General features: G+C 35.6%; 1 protein-coding gene across 2 annotated transcripts in view; it reads left to right on the forward strand.

The window, feature by feature from the left end:
* The first annotated feature begins 1997 nt into the window (after positions 1 to 1997).
* LOC111085694 overlaps positions 1998 to 23300 on the forward strand; it is a 37231-nt gene continuing 15928 nt past the window's right edge. For both annotated transcript variants that reach the window (XM_022385507.1, XM_022385508.1), the window contains exons 1-3: positions 1998 to 2549; positions 9286 to 11628; positions 14227 to 14275. In XM_022385507.1, the coding sequence (XP_022241215.1) occupies positions 9304 to 11628; positions 14227 to 14275 (2374 nt within the window). In that variant the 5' untranslated portion in view covers positions 1998 to 2549; positions 9286 to 9303. The remainder of the gene's footprint in view (positions 2550 to 9285; positions 11629 to 14226; positions 14276 to 23300) is intronic.

Below are 23300 nucleotides of genomic sequence, written 5' to 3' on the forward strand. Positions count from 1 at the left end.
GTTCAATTACTCATTGTTCCGTCACGTTGTGACCATCTTATATATACCAGACTATCCCCAATCTAGTAGTCTCCCAACAATTCACGAAGGAACACGACATTTCTAGAAGGAGGTGGCGTGATACTAGTCACGTGACCTCGCTGACGCAACAATATATAACTATAGGAATAGACCATATATAAAAAAACAACACAAAAACGGGTGCATTTAATTTTATTTGCTCAAGAATTAGATTATATTTCTGATCAACCTAGTAAATGGAACACGCACATTGACTTATAAATATTAAGTATTCAAATCATGTAATAGGTAGTTTGTAGTTAAAGACAAAGCTACACAATGGATTATTTGTGCTATGCCCACCTCGGGTACCGAAACCCGGTTTTTAGCGTTATAAACCTTCAGACTTGCCACTAAATGGCAAATTATCTAACAGAGAAAAAAAATCAATTAAAAGCAGTTCCTAGATCAAGGTTAACCTCGGGGCAACTCTTAACTTCAAGCGCAGACCTTGGGCAACTGTTTTAATAATTAATTTCATTTTTGTGTGGCTATTCAAGTAAAAACTTAATGAAAAATAAATGTTCGAACAACAAACGAGTACACTTGGAAATTACATGATCAATTTTCACACGGAAACATCATCAACACATACAGTTAATCCATCATATGTCTCTCACTTGTTTCTCGTGCAACTTACGGTTACGTTACCAGCGTGCCAAATTAGAAAACTGACGTATATTTTAGGGCCTATCCATACTGAGGCTTTTTTTCGTACTAAGTACGGTTGGGTTCGTTTGGAGAACAGTGTAAACAACAAAGTTCGATTGGTAAACGAACCGAACAGGGTCTACAAAAAAAAAAAAATGTTCTCGGTCCGTTCGGTAAAAATAACTGAGTTTGTTTCGCCTGAAAAAGTTTATGTGAATACTGGAAGGCCTCGATGAGTGCTAACAAAACACGGAAGGGAACGAAAACAAACTCCTTTTCATTTCAAAACGAACTACGCACGTTTATACTCAAAGCAAATGTGAACAACTAGAACTTTCATCAAAGCAACAGAACCGAAAGTGTTAGAAACGATTATACTGTAACTACTGCCTTAAATCTATTCAGCTCGACATTAATGTGAAGCCCAAATAATCATATCAAATAGAACAAACCAAAATATACGTTTAACCAGGTTTTTTTTTTTTTACATGCATACTCGTGGGCCGTTTGGTAATAGAAAACTAAGAATGGTAACGTTCGGCCAAAATATTTTTGTACAAAAACAAATAAAGGTTGTTTTTTTTTTATGGTGTTACTTTCCTTAATCAATCTCAATCATATAGGATAATACCATTATCGTAAAAGATCGGGATGTCCTGGCCAAATTTTGAGGCAGGTATAATACCGTATGAATTCAGACGTATTTTACCTACACAGGTATCGAAACCCGTTTTCTAGCGTTTTACGTCCGCAGACATGCTACTGGGAGATGGGCAACTTAGAAAAATATGGAATATTTAAACTACACAACAAAAGTACTTCTCTTAGATATATATTTGTTCTCTAGCAAACAATGACGTAAACACTGACAACAAACTCCGGATACCCTGAACAAACAAAAGTTCAAATTTCTTTATTTTCTAAACGTCAAGGAGAGAAATCAGCTAGGCGGTTTAATTTTGGATCACCATTCCTGCAGTTTCTTGTCAATCAACATCTTGAACACTTTGGCTTGCAGCAGATAGTCACGTGGAAAGGCACGAAACTTCTAATGTAACATGATGAAGTACGTTAGGTGGCCGTGGAAAATACTGAGCTGCGTGAAGATTGAAGGCATGTAATTACACGATACCCTTAACGGTGCCCGCGCCCATCCCAAGAACGCTTACACTGAACAACCTCGAAAGAAAATATAGACTCGCCTGAGCATCGTGCACCAGTAATGATGGTAAATCGTCCAGTGGCGGCTGTGGGCTGGAACAAAGACAGCCGATCAAGTGCTTACGACGCAGTCTACCAGAAGAGAGAGAGAAGGAAGTGACCAGCTGAAGAGCGTAGCTATCCCGTGATAGCAAACTCGGAACCACATTTTCTGCCGGAGCTGGTATCGGATTGGTATTTTTTTGTGAGTTGAGTACAAAGCTAAATCAGGTATTTGATTCCTCTGTCCATTACTTGGATATTTTTTTGTAAATGCAGTATGTCAACAACGTTAAAATAACTAGGGTGTGCGTTTTTTCTTCTTATCTTCATGAAGAACTGAGTTACTTCTTGTTCCTCTAAATGTTATTGTTGCTGATTTCACAAACTGTTCTTATTAAATGACATAGAATAACATAGTGATATGTTCAAAACCCACATAACTGGTGCAGAGTCAATAACTATTCAAAGGATCGTTTAAACAAACGAAAAGTAATCTGGTTGGTTTATCCAACAGTTTGTGGTGTGAAACATAGGACGTCGTAGCACTGGTTTCGAAAAATCGGCATCATTACATGACATTGTTCTGTACATTGAAAATAAGTGGGAACTGCGTTTCTACATTTGTCTTCACAAAGGTGAGTAACACAACCCTTTTGACTGGTAGTTTTATGTCCACTACATGACCTTTTCTTCTGATGTTCAAGTAATTAATTTGCCAAAGACAGTATCCTTCCTGGCTGAGGAATCCTTTAGCGCTAATATTATTAATCCATTACGTGAAAATAGAATTACAGGTTTACACAGTTATGATGGTATATGGTATGAGTATCTACCCAATCTCTTTTAGTTTAGCGGTGGACATTTGCACTGAAATTATATCGTAACGGGTGTAACAGGTATTTTTAAAATTAGAGATATAAATAGCTATTATATGATATTAATCCTTATCCTAATTCTGATTTGTAAATGACTTAAATTGTTCTTAATACTGATGATATAATTAGCGCCTCGACCATTACTATGTTTGTCCTATTCCAGCCAGCATTATAAGCCTTCGTAATGACCGAAAGGCCTCGTCAGCACTGGCTATGCCAAATGTATCGTGTTTGACATATTACATATTCTTCCTTGTTTTCACTCGCAAGTTCCTAGAATATATATCCATCCAATAACTCCCGTGAGGAGGTTATCGAACAAGTTAAAACGTGATAAACAATTTTTGTCTAAAATAACATCGTAAATAAAGTGTAATAGTTCATGTCGTAAGTTGGAACAAACCGAACGTTGGTGGTTAGCGATTTTCACAAACATCGGAATATATCGTTAATAATAATAATAATAGTACATCGACATAACTGTATCTAACAAAAACACTCGAATCCTTTTTAACTTACACTGTGTTAAAGTTTAAGGAAAAAAGGGACAAATGGTAATGTAGTCAGTAACTCCTAAATATGAATGTACATTGTTGTAAGGCTTCTAATGTTTTTCCATTGAAAGGGCGTTAATATGCTTTTTTTTTCAATGTTTCTAGGGAACGAAATCAATTATGTACGTGATATACCTGTTATAAGTTTCTAGGGGACTAAATCGGTCATGTATGTGATATACCTGTTATAAGTTTCTAGGGGACTAAATCGGTCATGTATGTAATATACCTATTACAAGGTTTTTTGTTTGTTGTTAAGCATGTATCGAACCCCTGTTTTTAGCGTTAAAAGCCTCCAGACTTACCACTGAGCCAGTGAGTGTGTGTGTTGGGGGGGGGGGGTATCTAAGGTATGAAATAAATTACATGTATGATATATCCAAGCCTGTAGCCAGGTCTGGAACTGGAAGTGGATTGTTGTTGTTGTTGTTGTTTTTGGTCCAAAGTTGAACTCGTTTCATGTGCAATTTCAGTGACCAGGGACTAATAAATAAATAATAATAATAAAAAAAAACGTAATGGTTTCTTTATTATCACTTCAAATAAACATTTCTAGTTAATTTCCTCTGATAAGTATGAAAATGCTATTTCCTCGTGTATGTACAGTGTTACAAAATCAATTATATAATGAGAGGCCATCATTAAAGAAAGGAAAAAATAAATGTTAATAAGCGAGCGGAACTCCGGCAGGGGTGGGGGTGTGTTCGTTCGCGACCTCCGAATCCCTCCCCCTGGCTACGGGCTTCATATACTTGTGATAAAGGTATGCAGAAATAGAACCAATCAAATATACAATATACTTGCTACAACAAGTTTTCTAACGAATAGCCTCAAAGTGTCCTTGTCACGATATTTCGAAGGGACTAAGTAGCCGCGAGTAGTATATGTGGTAATATATTACTGAATTGTTCTTATTGTACGTAGTACGTTACTCTTCTTTTTCTCTGCTACAAATACTTCTTGTGTTTCAAAATATACTGGACATCAATAATTGTGACATTCAATCAATTTCTCGAATTATGAATAAAGTATTGAGCAAGTAACTGACCCCAGCAGTTAACCTTTACGCTTTAAAGAACGTGCTGAATTTCTTCAGTATCTTGCTGTATAGCGTTGTTTAGGCGTCTTCTAGCCGTGGAACCTTTTTTCACAGTTAGGAGCTTATGTGAAACGGGTTCTTGCCGTTGCTAATCGGCGAGACAATCCATTGAACCTTCAGAGACAGGCGGCTCTCACAGGCACGCTTCACGCTGTTTGGGAACGCCTGGGTTGCTTTATACAGCCTCGGGGTGTAGGATTGCCGAAGCCAGTGAGTGACTCTTCAAGAATATTAGGGTACAATTAGTGGGAGAAAAATGAAAGCATATAACCCTGGTGCTCGCTTGGGTGTGGAAAGTGTTTAATCGGATGGATAAAAACCACGGAGTCTGGTTTTCTATACCGGGGCGCGCTAGCTGATCGAGACCTTGGATCAGTGGTCGTTTAGATGTAGTGTGTCATTTCCGGCATGTGTCATTCACGTCACTTTATAGTTTATGTGGCACATTTTCTTTGATAGAACCCCCCACTCTGTAATTATCCTTTCTTTTATCTTTTTTTCTAGCATCTCGGTGAAGTCTGATATAGAAAGTTAAGATGTAAAGGATTTTGTTGTATTATTTCTTCGTACTTGTAAATGTTTAGTATTAGGTATAATATAAACCAGACTAGCATGGCCTGTGTCGATTAGGTCACTTGACGCCCAATGTGTGGGTCATGGGTTCGAATCTTGCACCGAATATGTTCGCCATTTCAGCTGTGGGGGCGTTATAATTTCGTTGGTAAAGAGTAGCCACAGAGTGTGTCTTAAGAGTAGGGTTTTAACTTTACTCATTTTCATTATCCAGTTTAATAACAACTACTAATTTCTGTAAAGACAAGTTGAAATCAAATATGGGAACCTTTTGTATTAATTAAAAACTGTCATTGTCTTGCTAGTCTTAAAATGAGTGGTACAAAGATAATTGTACTTCTATTAAATTGACTGCGAAATGGGCGGCTACTGCCTATTAGAGAAACGCTTGTACGAATCCCCGTCACACCAAACATGCTCGCCCTTTTAGCCGTGGGGGCGTTATAATGTGACGGTCAATCCCACTATTCGTTGATAAAAGAGTAGCCCAAGAGTTGGCGGTGGGTGGTGATGACTAGCTGCCTTCCCTCTAGTCTTACACTGCTAAATTAGGGACGGCTAGCGCAGATAGCCCTCGTGTAGCTTTGCACGAAATTCAAAATAACTAACAATCTACTTCTGCAATTGTAAAAGACGACGTTTCGAAAGTCTTCTGCCTTTCGTCATCAGGTCCTAATAGGCAACAGCCATTCATTTCACAGTAAATCCAATATGGATACTTTGCCTAAACTATCCATCAAAGAGTACTTCTACTATGTTTTTGGATGTTTACCTGTGTAACTAACTATTATCTATAAGATGTTTTGATAATAATATTAAAGATTATAAAGGTACTATATCGTAGCGTCAAACCAGCCGATTTGTGAGTTACCTTAAGACTTAAATCACCAAATACACTAAAATAAGACAAAAGAATAAATGAAAAACAAGAGGGAATTCTCAATAGCCGCGGCAATCGAAACTATTTTAGGCAGGATTAGATGACGTTAATCTATGAGACCTTGGGCGTGGTCAAATACACCAATTGAAAGGGTTTGACCCCCTGAGTCCAAAACTGTAATTAGATCTAAATCGGTTAAGGGATCACGGAGCTATGAGTTAAAAGTGGAAAATAACAAACTCGGGCCATTCTATGAGACGCTATGTCGCGGCTAAAATTCCATTAAAACTATGTGAAGGTATTTTAACTATAGGACTGTGGATAGAAATATGTTCGTGTAAATATGATAATAATAATAATAGAATTTATTGCTCTAGAAGAAAAAAAGCTGAATAAGAAAGCTCATAACATAAGAAAAACTCTTACTAAAAAGCCTTAAAAGGCTTGTTAAAACAATGATAAAAAATTGGTATCTTGCATCATATGATACTCGCAAGTGATGCTTGCACGCAAAAAAAAAATCAATAAACCCACTCCTTAGACTTTTGTTAAAATTAATGACACGTTATCACCACTATATATATGTGTACGTGTGTGCGAATATATTTATGCTACATGTCACATCTAAGTGCCATACAACACCAGTACTGCTTGTTGTACAATCCGCTTAATTTTCCTATGTAAGCTTTACTACTAGCATAAAATACCTGCGCTCCGCTTCGAGGTTCAGAGGTTCCCTTGTTATTCACAGAGATCCCAGTGTATCATCACACTCAATTAACCGTATAGCTACCCCAAAGTTGGAGGGGGATCTGTACTCGAAAGTATGATACCCGAGTACGTGTGCCAAGTTTGGTTCCATAGCTTGTAATTAAAGATATGGACACTTTCAGAAATGGCTCCCCTGGAATCCCAAGGGGGCCTAGACACACAAAATCCGATACCAGATTTGAGCCTAGTAAACCTTCAAATCTACTCCTAGACCGCTCCCTCACCCCATCATGTGTGGGTGACTTTCCGAAGGCGTTTTAACCACCCCTGGTTCTCTCTTGATAGATAATAAGGCCTTCCCGAAGGCACCCCGAGTCCGCCTACTAAGTTTGGTCCTGCTAACTCAAAAAAGGTGGGAGGAGTTCACGGACAAACAAATTCACAAACATACAACACGAATTAATATATGAACTATTATTCATGATCGATTCCCTTATATTATCATTCTAGGTGTTGTCAGTTCTGCATTCGTATCTTATTTCACATTTAATTACACCATCAGTACTGATTTAGATTACTGTTCACCTTGTACTGTACTTTGTTCCTAATTTTTTCGTCGCCATTACAAGTATTTAACTTTTTATTTCACGTTTAGTTTCATTGTATCATCATTACTACAAATTACACATCCTGTTTGGCTCGCATCGTCAGTCAGTACTATACCGATAAACATTTTGTATGGTTTCCATCATTGATAGTGGTTAGTATATATTCTACCTTGTTTCCTTTACACCATCGACGCTCTATCTATTGGCTTCCCCAGTTCTCCTTCATCATCAACGCACTATCTATTGGCTTCCCCAGTTCTCCTTCATCATCAACGCACTATCTATTGGCTTCCCCAGTTCTCCTTCATCATCAACGCACTATCTATTGGCTTCCCCAGTTCTCCATCATCAACGCACTATCTATTGGCTTCCCCAGTTCTCCATCATCAACGCACTATATATTGGCTTCCCCAGTTCTCTTTCATAACCAACGCTCTATCTATTGGCTTCCCCAGTTCTCTTTCATAATCAACGCTCTATCTATTGGCTTCCCCAGTTCTCTTTCATCATCAACGCACTATCTATTGGCTTCCCCAGTTCTCTTTCATAATCAACGCTCTATATATTGGTTTCCCCAGTTCTCTTTCATCATCAACGTCATATATATATATAGCTAATCTTGTCGAAACGTTGTACATTTATAGTAGTTTTCTTCATTGCCTATTCAAGCCGTCTCCAAGTTTTTATTTAGTAAAAAAGTGGATTCCTCATCATCAAATCAAACATTAATTGTTGCTTTCCCCGATTCCCCTTCATTATCAACACTATTTACTATAGGATGTGCATAATTCCATAATCTATATCAGTTACTATATATTCTCCCTGGGTTTGTACGTCGCAAATGCTACTTACATTGTACGTTATGCTAGGTTTCCTTAGTTTATACCAATCATTCATAGATCATTACCTTGCAAGGTGTATAACATCTTATGACTGGCAACTGGTATTGATCTGGTTAAGAATAAAGTGATTAAACATTTTTCCAGTCTTGCTTCGTCATCTTCAGCGTTATAAGTTTTACAATTTATGTTTAATGGATGTCTGACGAAGTACTTTTCAATTGATGTTTTGTACGTTGTGCACCAACTGGCCTGATAAGCCCTGGTATTTAACGAGGGATCTCATGGCAACTTTCTACAACAAAATAGAAATAAAGAAAAATCAATGCTATTATGCTACTGTGTCTCATCTCCTCGTATGACAGATAGTACAGATGGCTTCGATATCTTACACAGATATAATTTATATTACTCATTGTTTCTTTCCTGGTACTTTTAACACCATCTATATATTGCGACAAACCAATTGTGTTAAAGAATATATGGTCCTATTTATATTTTTTCTCGCTAGCATTAACATTACAAATAGTGAAATTTATTCTAGAACGAACATAACAAGAGTCTGAACAGATGAAAAAGGGGTTGCAATAATCTCAACCACAGATCCCCTTTGTCGTTGTTAGTGACTCCTTACTTATACAAGAGTAAATAAATGTCTAAATTCTGATTGTGAGTCCAGAACGTGGCCTCGTGGTTACTTATCGGACTGGGGATCCGAGTGCTTCGGGTTCGAGATTTGGTATTACCAAACATGCTTCGCATTTTCACTTGTGGGTGCGATATGAGAGTAGCAGTCAATTCTGGTAAGCTGTTAAGATTAGCAGCTTCAGGCAGCAGTTGCTGACTCCTGATTTACTTTCTCTCGTTCGCAGTTCAAATTAGGAACGACTATACCTGAAGATTAAGATTCTCTGGCGTGGCTGTTTAGCCCATTCTGTACATGAGCTATCGTTTGTGAACGTTCTGATTGTGTAGATATTTAATAACAAGCGCTTGACTTTGAAGAAAGCGTAAAGTCAGTTTATTGTAAAAAAATCTGCTAGTGCCACCGTTGTTTATTTATTCTCTTAACATAATATTAACTTTTCTGCTAAGTGAGTTTTGCTGTAATATGCCAGTGTAAATATTTTATTGTGAGATCTGCTTTATATCCAGTATTTGTCTTTTAATATGGTTTTACTAGAATACATAATCCATTGACGGCTTATCCATCTGATAATTTTCTTTTTAAGGTCTGAGGCCAACGAGTAATGTTCTACCCTGATTTACTTCTTCCCATTCCACCATTTGAAGCACGCTCAACTAAATCAGAAGGACACATTAAGGGACCTCTTTTACCACCAGGACGAGAGAAAGAGATTCCATTGGATCTCTCTAACAAATCTATTAGTCAGACACCGGTTGGTGTAGTGGAAGCTGAAGAAATGTTTTTTCTCGAACAGCAGAAGTTTGGTGCGGTTGGTGCCCCCCAGGGGTTTCAAGCAGGTTTACATAGACACCTTTCGGGTGTGGGAGGGTCTTCTGGAACTTTATTAGATCCAACACTTCTCAGATTAGGTTACAGGACCGATGCTGCCATAGATAGCATGTTGAGCGCCAATATGTCATCGCCATTTTGTGTAGATAGAACACCGGTTCCATCAGCAACGCCAGCTTTTGGATCTCACCACATGATGAATAATTTTTTCCACCAACCGGATCAACATAGTGGTATTTATGGATCGGCTCGTCCCCCGATGCAACAATTCTCTTCATTCTATGAACCTTCATCATCATCGCTACTGTTTCGGCCTCCGAAAAGTAGTTTGACCGATCGCAACTCTAATTTAACACAGAGAAGCCTTTACGAACAATCCAATCCAAGCTCCTTAGCATTACCAAGTTTGTCATTATTCCCTGATGGGACTCAAGAGAAAGGAGCTTTCGTGGCTCTCCGATCGGGTGCTGAGAAAAACGTTTTGAATGGCGCCTCATTTGAAGCAACAACCTATGCTGAGCATCTGCAACGGCTAGGTGAACATCGCGTCCAGAAAAACAAATGCCTTGGTGCATGTTGCTCCTCATCCTTTGGTAACTTGGGTCAACCCCAAAGCTCCTGCTCCTGCTGCTCATCTTCACAAATGACACTTTGTGCCCGTGGGCCGATGGGCTACTTAGGAAAGGAACATTCATGTGATAAATTGTGTAGTGGTGGATATTTTAATCCTTCTCTTTCATACCTTGGTCAACATTCGACCATTGGCGATATTCGTTTGTCTATGAATCCTTTCTATGTCAAACTCGGAGAACATGTAAGAAGGGAAGAATCTTTTGGTTCAATATTCGCTCCAAATCCAAATTTATGGGGCTCAGAATTATCAGGAGCTCCAGTTAGCAAGGCTGTGGTCCATGCATCGTCCCCAGTTCTCAAACTAAATGACAGCAGTAACTTGGGTCAGAAAGAAAGCCCACGTTCTACCAAGGACTCTCTAGTTTCTTCAAGTTCCACAAAGAATCGAGACGTTGTCTCCAATAATAGCCATTTTCCAGTTTCTAGTTCAAAGACAGAAATTCTGAGAAAAGCACCCAATGAGGTTATTGTTACTGAAAGTGAATCGAAGAGCAAGTGCGTTAAACAGCATTCCTCGAAAATGAATCTTCAGCCATCTGATCATGAAACCGAAAACAAAGATAATCAGAATGAATTTCAGAGACAATTTGCCACTGAAAATGTTCCGTCCCATTCTACTATACATAGTTCTAAAGAAACAGACTTTTGTGAAACCAGAGTGAAGATGCCACAACTGAAAGCTGTAACCAGGTTCGAGAATTGTTCCGATAATTCTCAAGTGCACGAAAAAAAGTCTTTGGATCCTCCACCACTCACAGCCGCAGAGGCTATTATAAACTCCGATCAAGCAAATATAACATCGTCTGTATGCAAGTCTTTATGGATGCCTCATTCACCAAAAAATTCAACTCCTTTTTCCACAAGCTCACCAACATTTGTCACACCTCTTTACTATAAATCATCCAAAAATTCTTTCATCAAGAAGAGAGAGAGACAAAATATGGAAAATGACGAATTAGTGGCCAAGTTTCCGGACAGCCATTTATTCAACCAAAACCAAACGTCATCGCTTCCTTACAGACTAACAAACGATATTCAGCCTACTTTCTTGAACGCTGAGCTTGCCAAAGAACCTGGATGTTCACGATCAACTCCATCCTCGCACAACCATACAGATCCTAGTAATTACAACCAGACACAACAAGTTTACACCAACTATATAGAACAGGATTCGGATTTTCCGCCATCTCTAAAGAATCATCAAAAGACTGGTGAACTCTCTAAAAAGTTTATACTGGCTTGTGATCCATATTACTTTTCACAAGAAAAATCAGAATACACATTCGACGACCCTGAGAGTAATTTTTCACCGTTAGATGGCGGTGGCCTTAAGGCAAATCGCAAAAGATCTATGCTACATTATATGACCAGTTCTGATGAACGTGATATCTCGAAGACAAAGACTATTCCTCTAAATAGTTTTGTCGACCAAACGAAATTAGTGAAAGAAGAAAAAGAATTTCAGGTATGTATATACGGAATAGAATTTATTCCTTTCATCACTAAAGAAGCACTTTTTAATACACAACATACATGATAATGGTTTGCGTTAAAAAAATGTAAACTGGTCCTATAATATACCTGTTGTTTTAAGACATTTACACGCTCTTTAAGATATTGATGTCAGGTATATAAAGGTTTTGCGTGCACGTTTAGAGAAACCCTAATGATATCCGCGATGTCCACCCCAGCAATACTTCAAGAACGTATGTTCCGTGACAGTGTCTTGATTGGTCATCGGAAATCGATGGCGTGCAGATTATATACACGTGGACGCGAACTTGCTCTTTTACCGCGAACTGTTAGCGTGTCTGTAGCAGTTGTTCGCTGACTGGTTTCCTATTCTTTACGGCAGCAGTTTGGTATCGACTGAAGTTAGGATGAACGTGATATTGGTATAGGCTCTTAAAAAAAAACTAGATAATCGGGCATACTCTATGTTTGATTTATTACCATTTCATGCTTGTTTTACTGACACTTGAATTGTAAAACTGCTTGTCGACCTCTTCATAAATTCAAAAACAAACGACAATGAAATTCGCATGAAATTAAAATATTACAATTAAAATATTAAATTTCTCAGCACTTTAAATATTTGGAGCTAATACTCATTAATTACAGAATCGTTTTCAACCTGTTCAGTACCTTTCCCTATAAATTATTATGTCTGTTCTTGTTTTCATATATTAGATAACAACTCTCTACTATGGGTTATAGTATTCGCCAAAATTAAATTAACGGTTAGATTTAATTTTAAGCTTTACATTTTATGCAGTTAGAGATTTACGAACATGCCACATATGCATAAATCGTATCCAATACGTCTTTGTTAAGTGCAGAGATTTCTCCGTATCTGTGCGTCCATTGCAAAGAATGTCAGAATTTAAGCACTTAAACTAAACTGGATCTATATACTAAACGTTTTTCGTTAATTGCTCCAAAATATGCAGTATCATGAACTGAAATGTATAATTAACAACGCTATAAACTGTAGCTGCAATAGAACATTGGTGGTCGATTTTTTTAATGCCATTTAACAAAGTTCTTACAATATTTTTTTCTCAAAAGTTTAAAATTTGTATTGTATGAAAAAAATACTATAAAAGAAAATAAATGCATCATTTGTAGAGTAAACACCAATTCAGTTCTGTTGATCTAAAGGTTGTATGTATGTTAAGTCGCTAAGTAAACCTTAAGAAAAAATACAACTTGTAGTTGATTTCTAATATAAACGGAGGGTGTGATTATTGTTTATTAGATCTGGTAGTTATTTTTTATTTTGATTCAAAACATCCTGAGTAAAATATGAATCTTTTTACGAGTTACTATCTTTTATATATTCGTTCCTATTTTATCAAAGAATCACTGTCTCTGGAGGAGAAGTGCTTGAAAGCTCTAGTCCATAATTACAAGTTATTCTTCATTTTAGTGTTATTTTCAATGTACTATTTAGTTTCTTTAAACCTAATAATGATCAGTTGTGACCTAGATTATCGCACTCGGAATGTGTATCTGAGAATTCCTTATTCGAATCCCTTTGCCGCTAAAACGCACTCCACACTTAGGAGTACGTTTGAAGAGCGAAGTAAAATTCTGCTATTCTGTCAGAAAAAAAAGAGTATACCAAGAACTGTAGGTGGATGATGTTAACTAGTTGACTCCCCTCTTGTCTATCAGCCTAAAAGTAGTGACGACTATGCAGCTTTGCGCGAAAATTATCTTAAAAACAAACAATATATCTGATATTTTTATTCAGTAAGATGTTTAAAGTGACGTGCCAACATAAATTACCCTAACTATCATAACTGTTACTTTTAAAGATTGATTTACAAATATATCAGGTCGATGATAAGATATGAGGTGCTTGTTCATTTGATGGTTTTAGACACTTGTCAACAAAGACTCAATAAAAGTTGCCTCAAAAGTCAGAGGCTCGGAGACTAGCTTAATGAGGTTAGTGCTGGTTATTACTTGCTGTTAGTCATCATAGCAGAAATTCTCTTACAATTCTGAAATAGTACCAAAGGTATAAAGAGAATCACGAAATATTTTGTCTCAAACAGTAATTCTAAAATAACACCTTAGTGTTCAACCAATGAATTGTTTGTGTTTGTTTCAGAATTTTTCCATAAGCAGTATCTGCATATAGTATTCTCTATCGTCAACAGCATCTATCTCCAACTCTTGAGATACTCTTGTCTCAATAAGTAGGGTGGGCTTTGACTCGTATAGCACACCCACGGCTCTAAATGCGAAACGCCATTTGTAGCAACTGGCCGCGAACCATTAACCCTCGGATTCACAGTCCGAGCACGTTAACTATTAGGCCATGCCTGACCCAAGTTAATCAAAAGTTACAAAATTATATTTGATCCTATCACCAATTGCTTCTCATTAGAATTTACTATCTTGACTAAAGAATTTAATTTGGAGAATTGATCTTACTTATTTTGTATGTAAAGTTGTTTTAACAAACTTTCCAGTCCACACCGTACGATTAAGCAAGCAAAGGAAGTTATGTTAACATTTAACAAGGTTTAAGTAGTGTTTATTATTTTTTCAGGCCACATTCACCAAGTGTAACTATAAAGCTTCTTCTAGTACTTCTGAAGGTAGGTCCGATTATTTAATTTTCATTCTACAAATCATTATTGTTCAAAAATCCAAGAATCAAAGGTAAATACTTACAACCATTACCATCCATTAAAAACGAACTCTGATTTTTCACGTACAGGTGAAAGTTATATTAAAAAAATGTTATATACACATTATTGGTTTATACATTGCAGTGCTTCTACACCATAAGAAAAGAAAACTATTTGAATAACATTTTCCAACAATATACTTCTGAAGAGATAAGTTGATTTTGAACAATCAGTTGAAACTTTGCTCAAGAGATATTATACGTGACGATAAAAATCTGATGAGTTGTTGTTGTTAGCTATAATTAATTTACCTACGTTATGAATTTAGAAGTATCTTAGACTGTGTTAGATTGCAGAAATGGCCCGTCGCCGCTACGATTTAAAAATATACATAGGAAATACCCTCAGGTGGCCAAATCTGATTATTGATCGATTTTTTTTTGTGTGTGTCGGAGATTATGACTTAAGGATGACAACAAGGAGTGGTAATGGAAGAATTATTTTGGATTTTAGTCTCATTGGAATATTGTTTTTAATTTGTATTAAGTTCACTCTTCTTTTATAGTGCTGAGTCAACCGCCTATGGACAACTAATGTATTTCATACTATTATATGCAATTATGGGAGAAATGTTAGTGGGAAATGGGGAGGGGCACAAGTAACTCTTGCTCTTGTGCCTTTTAAATCTTTACTATGCTACTTTCCATTGACATTTTAAGCTCAAAGACTCTCCTTTACTGGCTTTTTGGTTCCGATTGAATTAAACAATTTTTAATTGACTGAATATCTGTTTGTTTTCCAGTTCATGGCATAGTCATATTACTCAACAGCTCGAAATTTACCTTTTCGGTCGACCTTGTTTGTTGTGGTGTTAGCGTTAACACAAAAGCCTAGTATCTCTCGTGACACCCCCCCCCCTCCCCCACTGACTCAGCCGTAAGTTTGAGCGGTAAAAAGCAAAAACTAAAATAAAACAGACATAAGTGTTATCACTTATATCTGTTCACTATAATTTGATTTTCTTCATAATACAACTAAAGTTCATTTCCAAGCGTAATTATTATATAAATGATCAAAACATTCAGTTTTCCATCCAATAACCTGAATATGTGTTCGATATTAACTTCTGTTCTGGTTTCTTATCTTAGTTGCTGAGAACACCAAGGTAACGCTTAAACTATAGTTTTTCTTTTAAATATAAAGTTTTTGTCTTCATCGCAAAGCTGCAAAACACGTTCTCTATCCACCGCGGGTAATCGAACCCCGGATTTTAGCGTTGTAAGTCCGTAAATGTACCGCTGACTTATCAGGGGCCTAAATATAAAGAAGGCCAAAAATTAAATAATCAAGTAAGTTTTAATTTCCAGAAGACGGATAATGAAAGTTAGTTTCAGATAGAAAGAGCTTCTTCAGTAGTAAGGATAAGAATTAAGTTTGATCAAACAAATTTCGTTTTATAACAAATACAACTTTTGCTATGCTGACTTTACACTCTCCAAAAATATTTCATGTAAATAAAAACTAACACTCTCTATAAAAAGTTGAAACTGAAGATTTCAATGAGTTAGTTAACGCCTGAATTTATATGTGCACAGTAATTAGTATAACCAACTGTACTTGCATTATTTACAAGGAGCAACAACTTGTCCTACCAGAAGTACCCAAAAAGGTGAAACCTTCCAATTTTCCTCTGTGCAATCCCATTTAAGGCACTACATAACACCGTTAAAATGCATCTTTCCACGCTCATGAACACGTTTCTTGATTGTACCCTGTATAATAAAGGTCCTAATTCAACTTAAACATATCTTCATCCTCATTTTCCACAAAAGCAAGGCTCGTACGTTTTACTAAGGACAGTGGACAAACAATAAGTAGCCAACAGAAGGAACCACTGTAGGGTCATTTATTCATACAAGTTCCACAGTGGCTTGTTCATAAGTTCCTTCATTTTTAATCTGTGCGCCCTCAAGTTATAAATGCACACTCGAATGCAAAACGTACTTGAATAGGCAGCATTTTATCGTAGCTACAGCAGAAGTGACTACAGAGTTCGTTGACCGTCGCTTATAACCCCATGTGAAACTTATGCAAATATATTACCCACTAGTGTCTCTTATAAATGGTTACTTACTGCATGCATGAATTTCTACCCTGTGTTTTGGTTATGTCTGTTCCGAAAGTAGCGCTATCGTCCCACGTAATTAACGACGCCAGAGGGCCAAACCATGCGACAACCAATTTCGTAATCGCTATAGATATACAGTCTTCTGACACCGGTACTACGGTGTATAAGTAATACATGCCTTATTTAAAGAAAAAAAATCACACACACACACACCAGTACACAGAGAACATAGTGTAGTTTTGTGCCTAACAACAAACAAACCGGGTGTGGTCAGGTGGCTGTTTTGTCATACAGTAATTTATTGTAAATAGGCGATCAAATAAGCACTATATAACAATAATGAAATTATACAAACCAAAACCAAAACGTTTACAATGAAACTTAAAAAAAATAAATTAAACCTGCAAAAATGTGTCCATTACCAGTCCTTGTCATAATTGAAATTGCCTGTGGTCATAGCGCCCAAAAGCGTTGGGGATATTCGATCTATCAGACATGATCCAAACGCAGATGTCGAATAAGTTAGTAGCCACGGGGAATCAATTATTTTAACTGTCATCATCCTCTCAATCTTTCACAAAAATTGTTGAAGTATAAACCGGGTGAGCTGAGACAAGCATAGCTATCTGAAGCTGGTATTTCGGTTCCAGTACACTGAACACATACCTAAAAAAAACATTATAGTTAATTATTTATAAGCCTCGAATGGCCTTAAGTGACGACCTCTATGTATTCCAGAAAGTAATTTGTGTAATAAAAATTTATTTTTTAATATATTATCATATTTACTATGAAAGAGTGTAAAAAATGTCTATTTTCCGGTCTTTGTAACCATTATTTTATAAATGTATTTGTTAATAATTGAACATTAATTCACAAAAGAATTAAAAATGGTTAAAACTGTCGTATATCGCTCAATAATATAAACGGAACTATACTATTTAAGGTGGGTAAACCAAGGATAGGAAAACTGAAATCCTGTCTTTTATCAAAAATAGTTAACTGTACTCTGCCTTACAAGAAAACAATATCTAAATAGTGTTCATGGTTATGACTGTTATTACTTCTATCTTTTTTAAGTTCCTTAGGATAAATTTGTGTTAAAATTTAGATTATTGATGGAGAATAAATCATAAGTATAACGCAAGGTGTCACTGTACAAATTAGAGTTTATTAAATTGTTCACAAATAAGTATCTCGTAGAAGTACAGATACATGTTAACTATGTTTGTGGAAAAAATTAGCTCCCATAAGAATACCTATCGTTTATTTGAATACGTTTTCATTAAAGATAATGTAACTATTACATATACAGAAATTAAGTATATTTCTACATTGATACTTAGGAAATTTACTTTTAGAAATGATTATTTCAGTATTTATAAATTGATAAATTAAACCATTAAAAACTCTAATTAAATCTTTCAAATATGCTTTGGTACATAATGTAGTAAAATCATATGTAGTAACAGAATTATGCTGCTTTTAAATAATTTAAATTATTTACCATTTCAAAACTGGAATATTATATTTAAGTGTCCAAAAATGATGATTTAAATCATATAATGATAGTTAATTTTATTTTTTCAAATAAAACATCTAGAACGTTATTAAGTACAATAGATAAAGATTTAGTAACAATGTTTAAAGACTTTGTAATAAACCTAAACTTAACAGGCGTTTCATACAGTTTCGGAATTGTATACAAAAATGGTAAATTAAAACAAGTAGAATCTATATTTTTATTCCATTTTTGATTAACTTTCTTCAACTTTAATGTACTTTTTGAAAATATTTTAGTTGTATTAATTTCGTTAATTATAATTTGTGCATATAATTTTTTACATATAAAACTAACATTACAACGTGCTTTATCAATTGGAGTAATAATTAATTGTTCTTCAATTTCTCTAATTTTATCTTTAAAAGTATTAAAAGAAGTATTTATATTTAGATAAATATAAAGGTTTTAATTTTTTTGTAGTTTTAATAACGAATAATGAGATTTTCTACTAATTTTGTTAATGTAATTACCAATATTGTTGTGGTGGGCAGAATACAGATAGCCCATTGTGTAGCTTTGGGCTTAACTTCAAACAAACAAACAAACCAATATTGTTTTCTAAATCTTTTGATATTTCACTTTTGTCTTTCCTAAAATTCTAAATGTTTTTGAAAGAAAAGGAAGGAGGATGGGAGTTTAAACAATTATTACAGAATTATTATGGTAACGGTTTTTGGTTCTATTTAACACCATTGGACATATTTTTGTGATAATTATTTAAAGGGTGGAGGTTGGGAGTTTTACAAAATTAGAAATAAGGTGGTTTATCTATATATTACTAAAACTCTGAGACTGTTTGTTTGCTTATCTGTAATTAAATACAGACAAAACAGCACACAATAGCGCCATATTTGTAATGAAAAGAGAATAGAAACTGAATAAAACAAGTTTCGTTAAAATCGGGTTACCGAGTTAGCGCCGTGTTTCGGGTTACTTTTATGAAAATTTCTAGCATGAGTAATTTTACATCACACTACCGTTCGCGCTCTTTACGAAACTTCTTCGTTCAAAATTTATTTCCCTGTTCCTATCTTTGAAAAATGAAATGGTCTTTCCTTTTACTCCCGATCAACAATCAAATATCTTTTCTTGAATTATGAATAACGCGAATGGATTGAAATATATAATTAAATTATCTCAAAATAAATCTTCATTTCGGTACAATATTGAAATTAGCTTGAATTCTTCATAACCTCTGAATAGTGGGTGACTCAACGGGTCACGGGTGGTCTAGTTTCTACTAAAAGGTTAGTTTTATATCTAGATATTCGGACATCAGTCGGTAATAATAAATACATAGAAAGTATAATATGTAATTACACAAAAATACAAAATTCTACTTTTTACAAACTAGAATAATTGTGCATTATTAATGGTGCAGTTGATTGGGTATTCATTGTTAAAGTGTATTTTTGTCCTCTAAGTTGCAAAATTGCAACTTTAATCGTAAGAGTATATATTGTCTCTTCCACACAAAAAATACATATCATTTCTATGCAGACGCCCCCTCCCCCAATGACACAGCGGCAAGTCTCTAAAGTTACAACGCTAAAAGCGGGTTTCGATACTCGTAGTGGGTACAGCACAGAAAACATTATGTAGCTTTGCGCTTAACAACAAACAAACCCATACAGACGGGCGTGGTCAAGTGGTTAGCTTGTCAGGCTGTGAATCGGAAGGTTCAATGGTTGAACGTACTCTCAGTTGTCAGCACTTTATAGAAGTTGAAATTATAAATCCCTCTATTAGCTAAGAGTGGCAGTGTGGGCGCTAGTTAATGTTTGCCTACATCCTCCTCAACAGTTCTAAATTAGAAACGGTAACATAACTGTTTAAGTCACGTGTCGCATGAGGTTAAAATTCCAATATAATTACTATACACTATGCATTAAATTCGTTACTGAAATAACTAAGCACGAATTCACATGCTTTTGATTTTATTCAATAATTATTTTAATACATGCATATTCCCCAACGCATTGTTTGTTATGTTGATTATAACCACTTTGAGTAAGATATACATACCAGTGCTATCTATGTTTCATTAATTTAATTGGGATTATAAAGTTAAATAGATAATAATGTTCTGTGTATTTTCAAAGTTTGTATTGATTAACTGAGATTTTTTTTTTCATTAAAAGCAAATTTTTAAGATTTTGCACATTTCAACGATGTGTTATATGATACACATGAATTTTGCAATCTTACTGACAGAGAAAGAAATAAAAGATCAGTCTTTTACGTGATGGAGAACCAATCGCCCGTGACCCCTTAACATTTTGTAATTTTATTTTCCAAAAATGTTGTATCAAAGAAACATCCCTCGAAAGAAACCGATGATGGTATCAAAAGATTGAAATGAAAAAACGCCAAAACTGTTCAAATGTGATATTCGTAATACCATACCTATCTTTCCATAGCTTCTAAAGTATCCACATTCGTAGTATAGTTGTATATAGAAATCAGTCATTCATTCTTAGTACGTCAGTAAAAAGTTTTTTTTCAGTTATTACAAATTTAACGCTATTTCTGTACTCTCGTTGCTCTATTCGACCACAGTCATCTGGAAATTGATCTCCTCCGGTTGTTAGCTTAACATTGCCCCCACCCCCAGTAGCAAAACGGTATGTCTGCGGACTTACAACGCTAGAATCCGGGTTTCGATACCCGTGGTGGGCAGAGCACAGATAGCCCATTGTGTGGCTTTGTGCTTAATTACAAACAAACAAAGCTTAACATTGAAATACAGAAATTATTATTAATTCACTTTTCTCGGGCTTTCTATATGCATGTTATATGCAAGTGTTTGCTTAAGATCCCGGCCATTTTAACCTTAGTCTTGGTGAGTATAATATAGACAAATCTTATTCATAAACCAGCCAACAACGAAGAAAAATCTGATTTTTGTGCTATTGACCATTGTTGTTGTTGGAGTCTATTTCAGTTGCATCCTATTTGTGTGCTTTTTGTTGTTGTTGTTAATTCAGTGTTGTTAGTGAGAATCGGCTATGGAGCTAACATGGAAAGAACTTTCAGGATTTTTTAAACGAAGTTTAATTTTTATGTTATTTCAGTAACTTGTCATCTCTGTCTATTTCTGATTAGAGTCAGTGATTCCAAACTTTTCTAGCCATACATGTTATCATCACTTTCCTTTTAATATTCTACCTGCTAATTTCACTCTCAAATACAAACACTATGATGCTTGCATCACCACTCATGTCATACTACAACTTTGGCCAATAGAAGCCATAATGTAGGTTATATATGGTTCAGGATATCCCTCCCAAAAATGTGTAGCTGATGAACCCCAGAATCACCAGCTGCTTAACTACCACTAATGCATATTTACATAAACCGTAGTCTTGACACAGCATCTCTTCCTGCTTCTGCAAATTATCATACCACAGATTTTGCATCAGTGATGTATTTCCTAGCCAAACATATTGGTGTCTTCATTAATCATTCCTTCCAAATCCTTTAGATGTTCTTCTAGCAGATCCACTAATATTTATATTGGCTTCATGTATCGGGAGTTATGCTGCTTCCATCCAAGTCTGCTGTTAATGTGGCTTGTTGCACAACATGGTGAGTTGAGTTGGGATATTGGATGAATATGCTCTTCTAGTGTTTTGTAAGAGCCCTTCTGAATTCCATCCAACCCCTGATTACTCAATGGTAAGCTTAAAGACCAATACTGCTAAAATTCATGATATGATATCCACAATAGAAACAGCACAGATATCCCATATTGCAAGTTTGCACACAAAATCAACAAACAAAAGCATTCTCATGTAGTTTTCCCAATGATGGTAAAATGCCCTTTGATTGTTTCAAGTTCTAAATCTACATTATGAAAATATGGTCCAGCATGATAATGAAATGCCATCATTAAGAGTACTGGCAAAATTATCGATAAAGTAAAAAATGAAAATACATTTTTTCTTAATTGTGCAGTAATTACACTCAGCCTATGGCTAATGTACATCTTACATACGTGAGCACACACGCGCATACCATGATATCTTGAACCTGAGATTGAGCTTCTCCTACATTTAAGTCACTGGCATTCTAGTTCAACAGGAACTCTCATTCCATTCTTGGATAAGCCGGTAATGAATTTTCTTACTTGCCTGAAATACAAAGAAATGGTCAATATCATCCTACAAAGTTAGTGTGTTGGTCTACCTCATCTTACTGGCAAGTATTAAAAAAGATTATGCAAAAATTAAGTATGAGGTAGGGATAGCAATGCCAAAACGTACAGAAACAAGATGGAGATGAATACACACCGTTCAATCCGAAATTTCTCACAGAGGGTGGTTTTGGTTGTATCTTTTCGAGACAAGTTTTCGTTTGTTAATTGATATTTTTTTAAGTGAAATACAGTTTCCCCAAGTCTCCATACTAGTTAGTACTAAGGTTTACCCGCTGGGAGTAAGTTCAGTATATATCAATAAAGCCACATTCTCAGCATCATTAATTAAGCAACTGCCAGCCTTTTATGCTTCTGCTATCACCTTTTTGCTTAGCTTTAAATTGAGATACGAACGACTTCACCTGCGTTAGGTAGGGAAGATCGAAGCATCACGATAGTCAACAGTAGGATGAGCAGCTATAGGCATAATATTGTACTCTCCTTCCTGCACAATATCTATAAAGATGGTTCTAGACGGTTCCTGAATACCTCTGTGTGTCATTTGGAGACTTCTATGCTTCTTGTGCTTGGCCGTTAAGCTCGTGATGCGCTGACGGATTTCAGTCACCTTACCACTTCAAATCACTTTTCGCAAACCCAACGCTAAAAGAGTGCGGTAAATGCTTTCTTCTAGCCAAAATTTCAGCTCAAATTAAGAAAAACTGGATTGGGTAGTTTTTATTGTTTTCAACAAAAATGATACAAAGGCTCGTGGGCCTGTTAAATTTACTTTAATGTTCTTAATTTTAAACTATTGGAAATTTAATATTTTAAGGTTAATATTCAAAGCGATGTTTGGGTACTTTCAATAACACTGTAGAAGTAAACTGTATATTTTGTAAATGTTATCTTATATTTACACTCTTTGGTTTGCCGAATTATCTACTACGTTTATGATGTATTTTTAAGTCCGCAAACTTATATCTGACCCATTAGGAGACACATTATTAATAAAAATAGCTACACAGCGTGGTCACAAGTAAATAGACACCATCTTTTCAGTCATATTCACATGAATTGATATATGTATAATTTAATTAATATCTAGTAGATCTTCCTTTCGCTTCGTGGAGTTCGTTAATCCTTTGTTGTTGTTGTTGTT

Source organism: Limulus polyphemus, unplaced genomic scaffold (assembly GCF_000517525.1).
Source record: "Limulus polyphemus unplaced genomic scaffold, Limulus_polyphemus-2.1.2 Scaffold557, whole genome shotgun sequence".
NCBI lineage: Eukaryota > Metazoa > Arthropoda > Merostomata > Xiphosura > Limulidae > Limulus > Limulus polyphemus.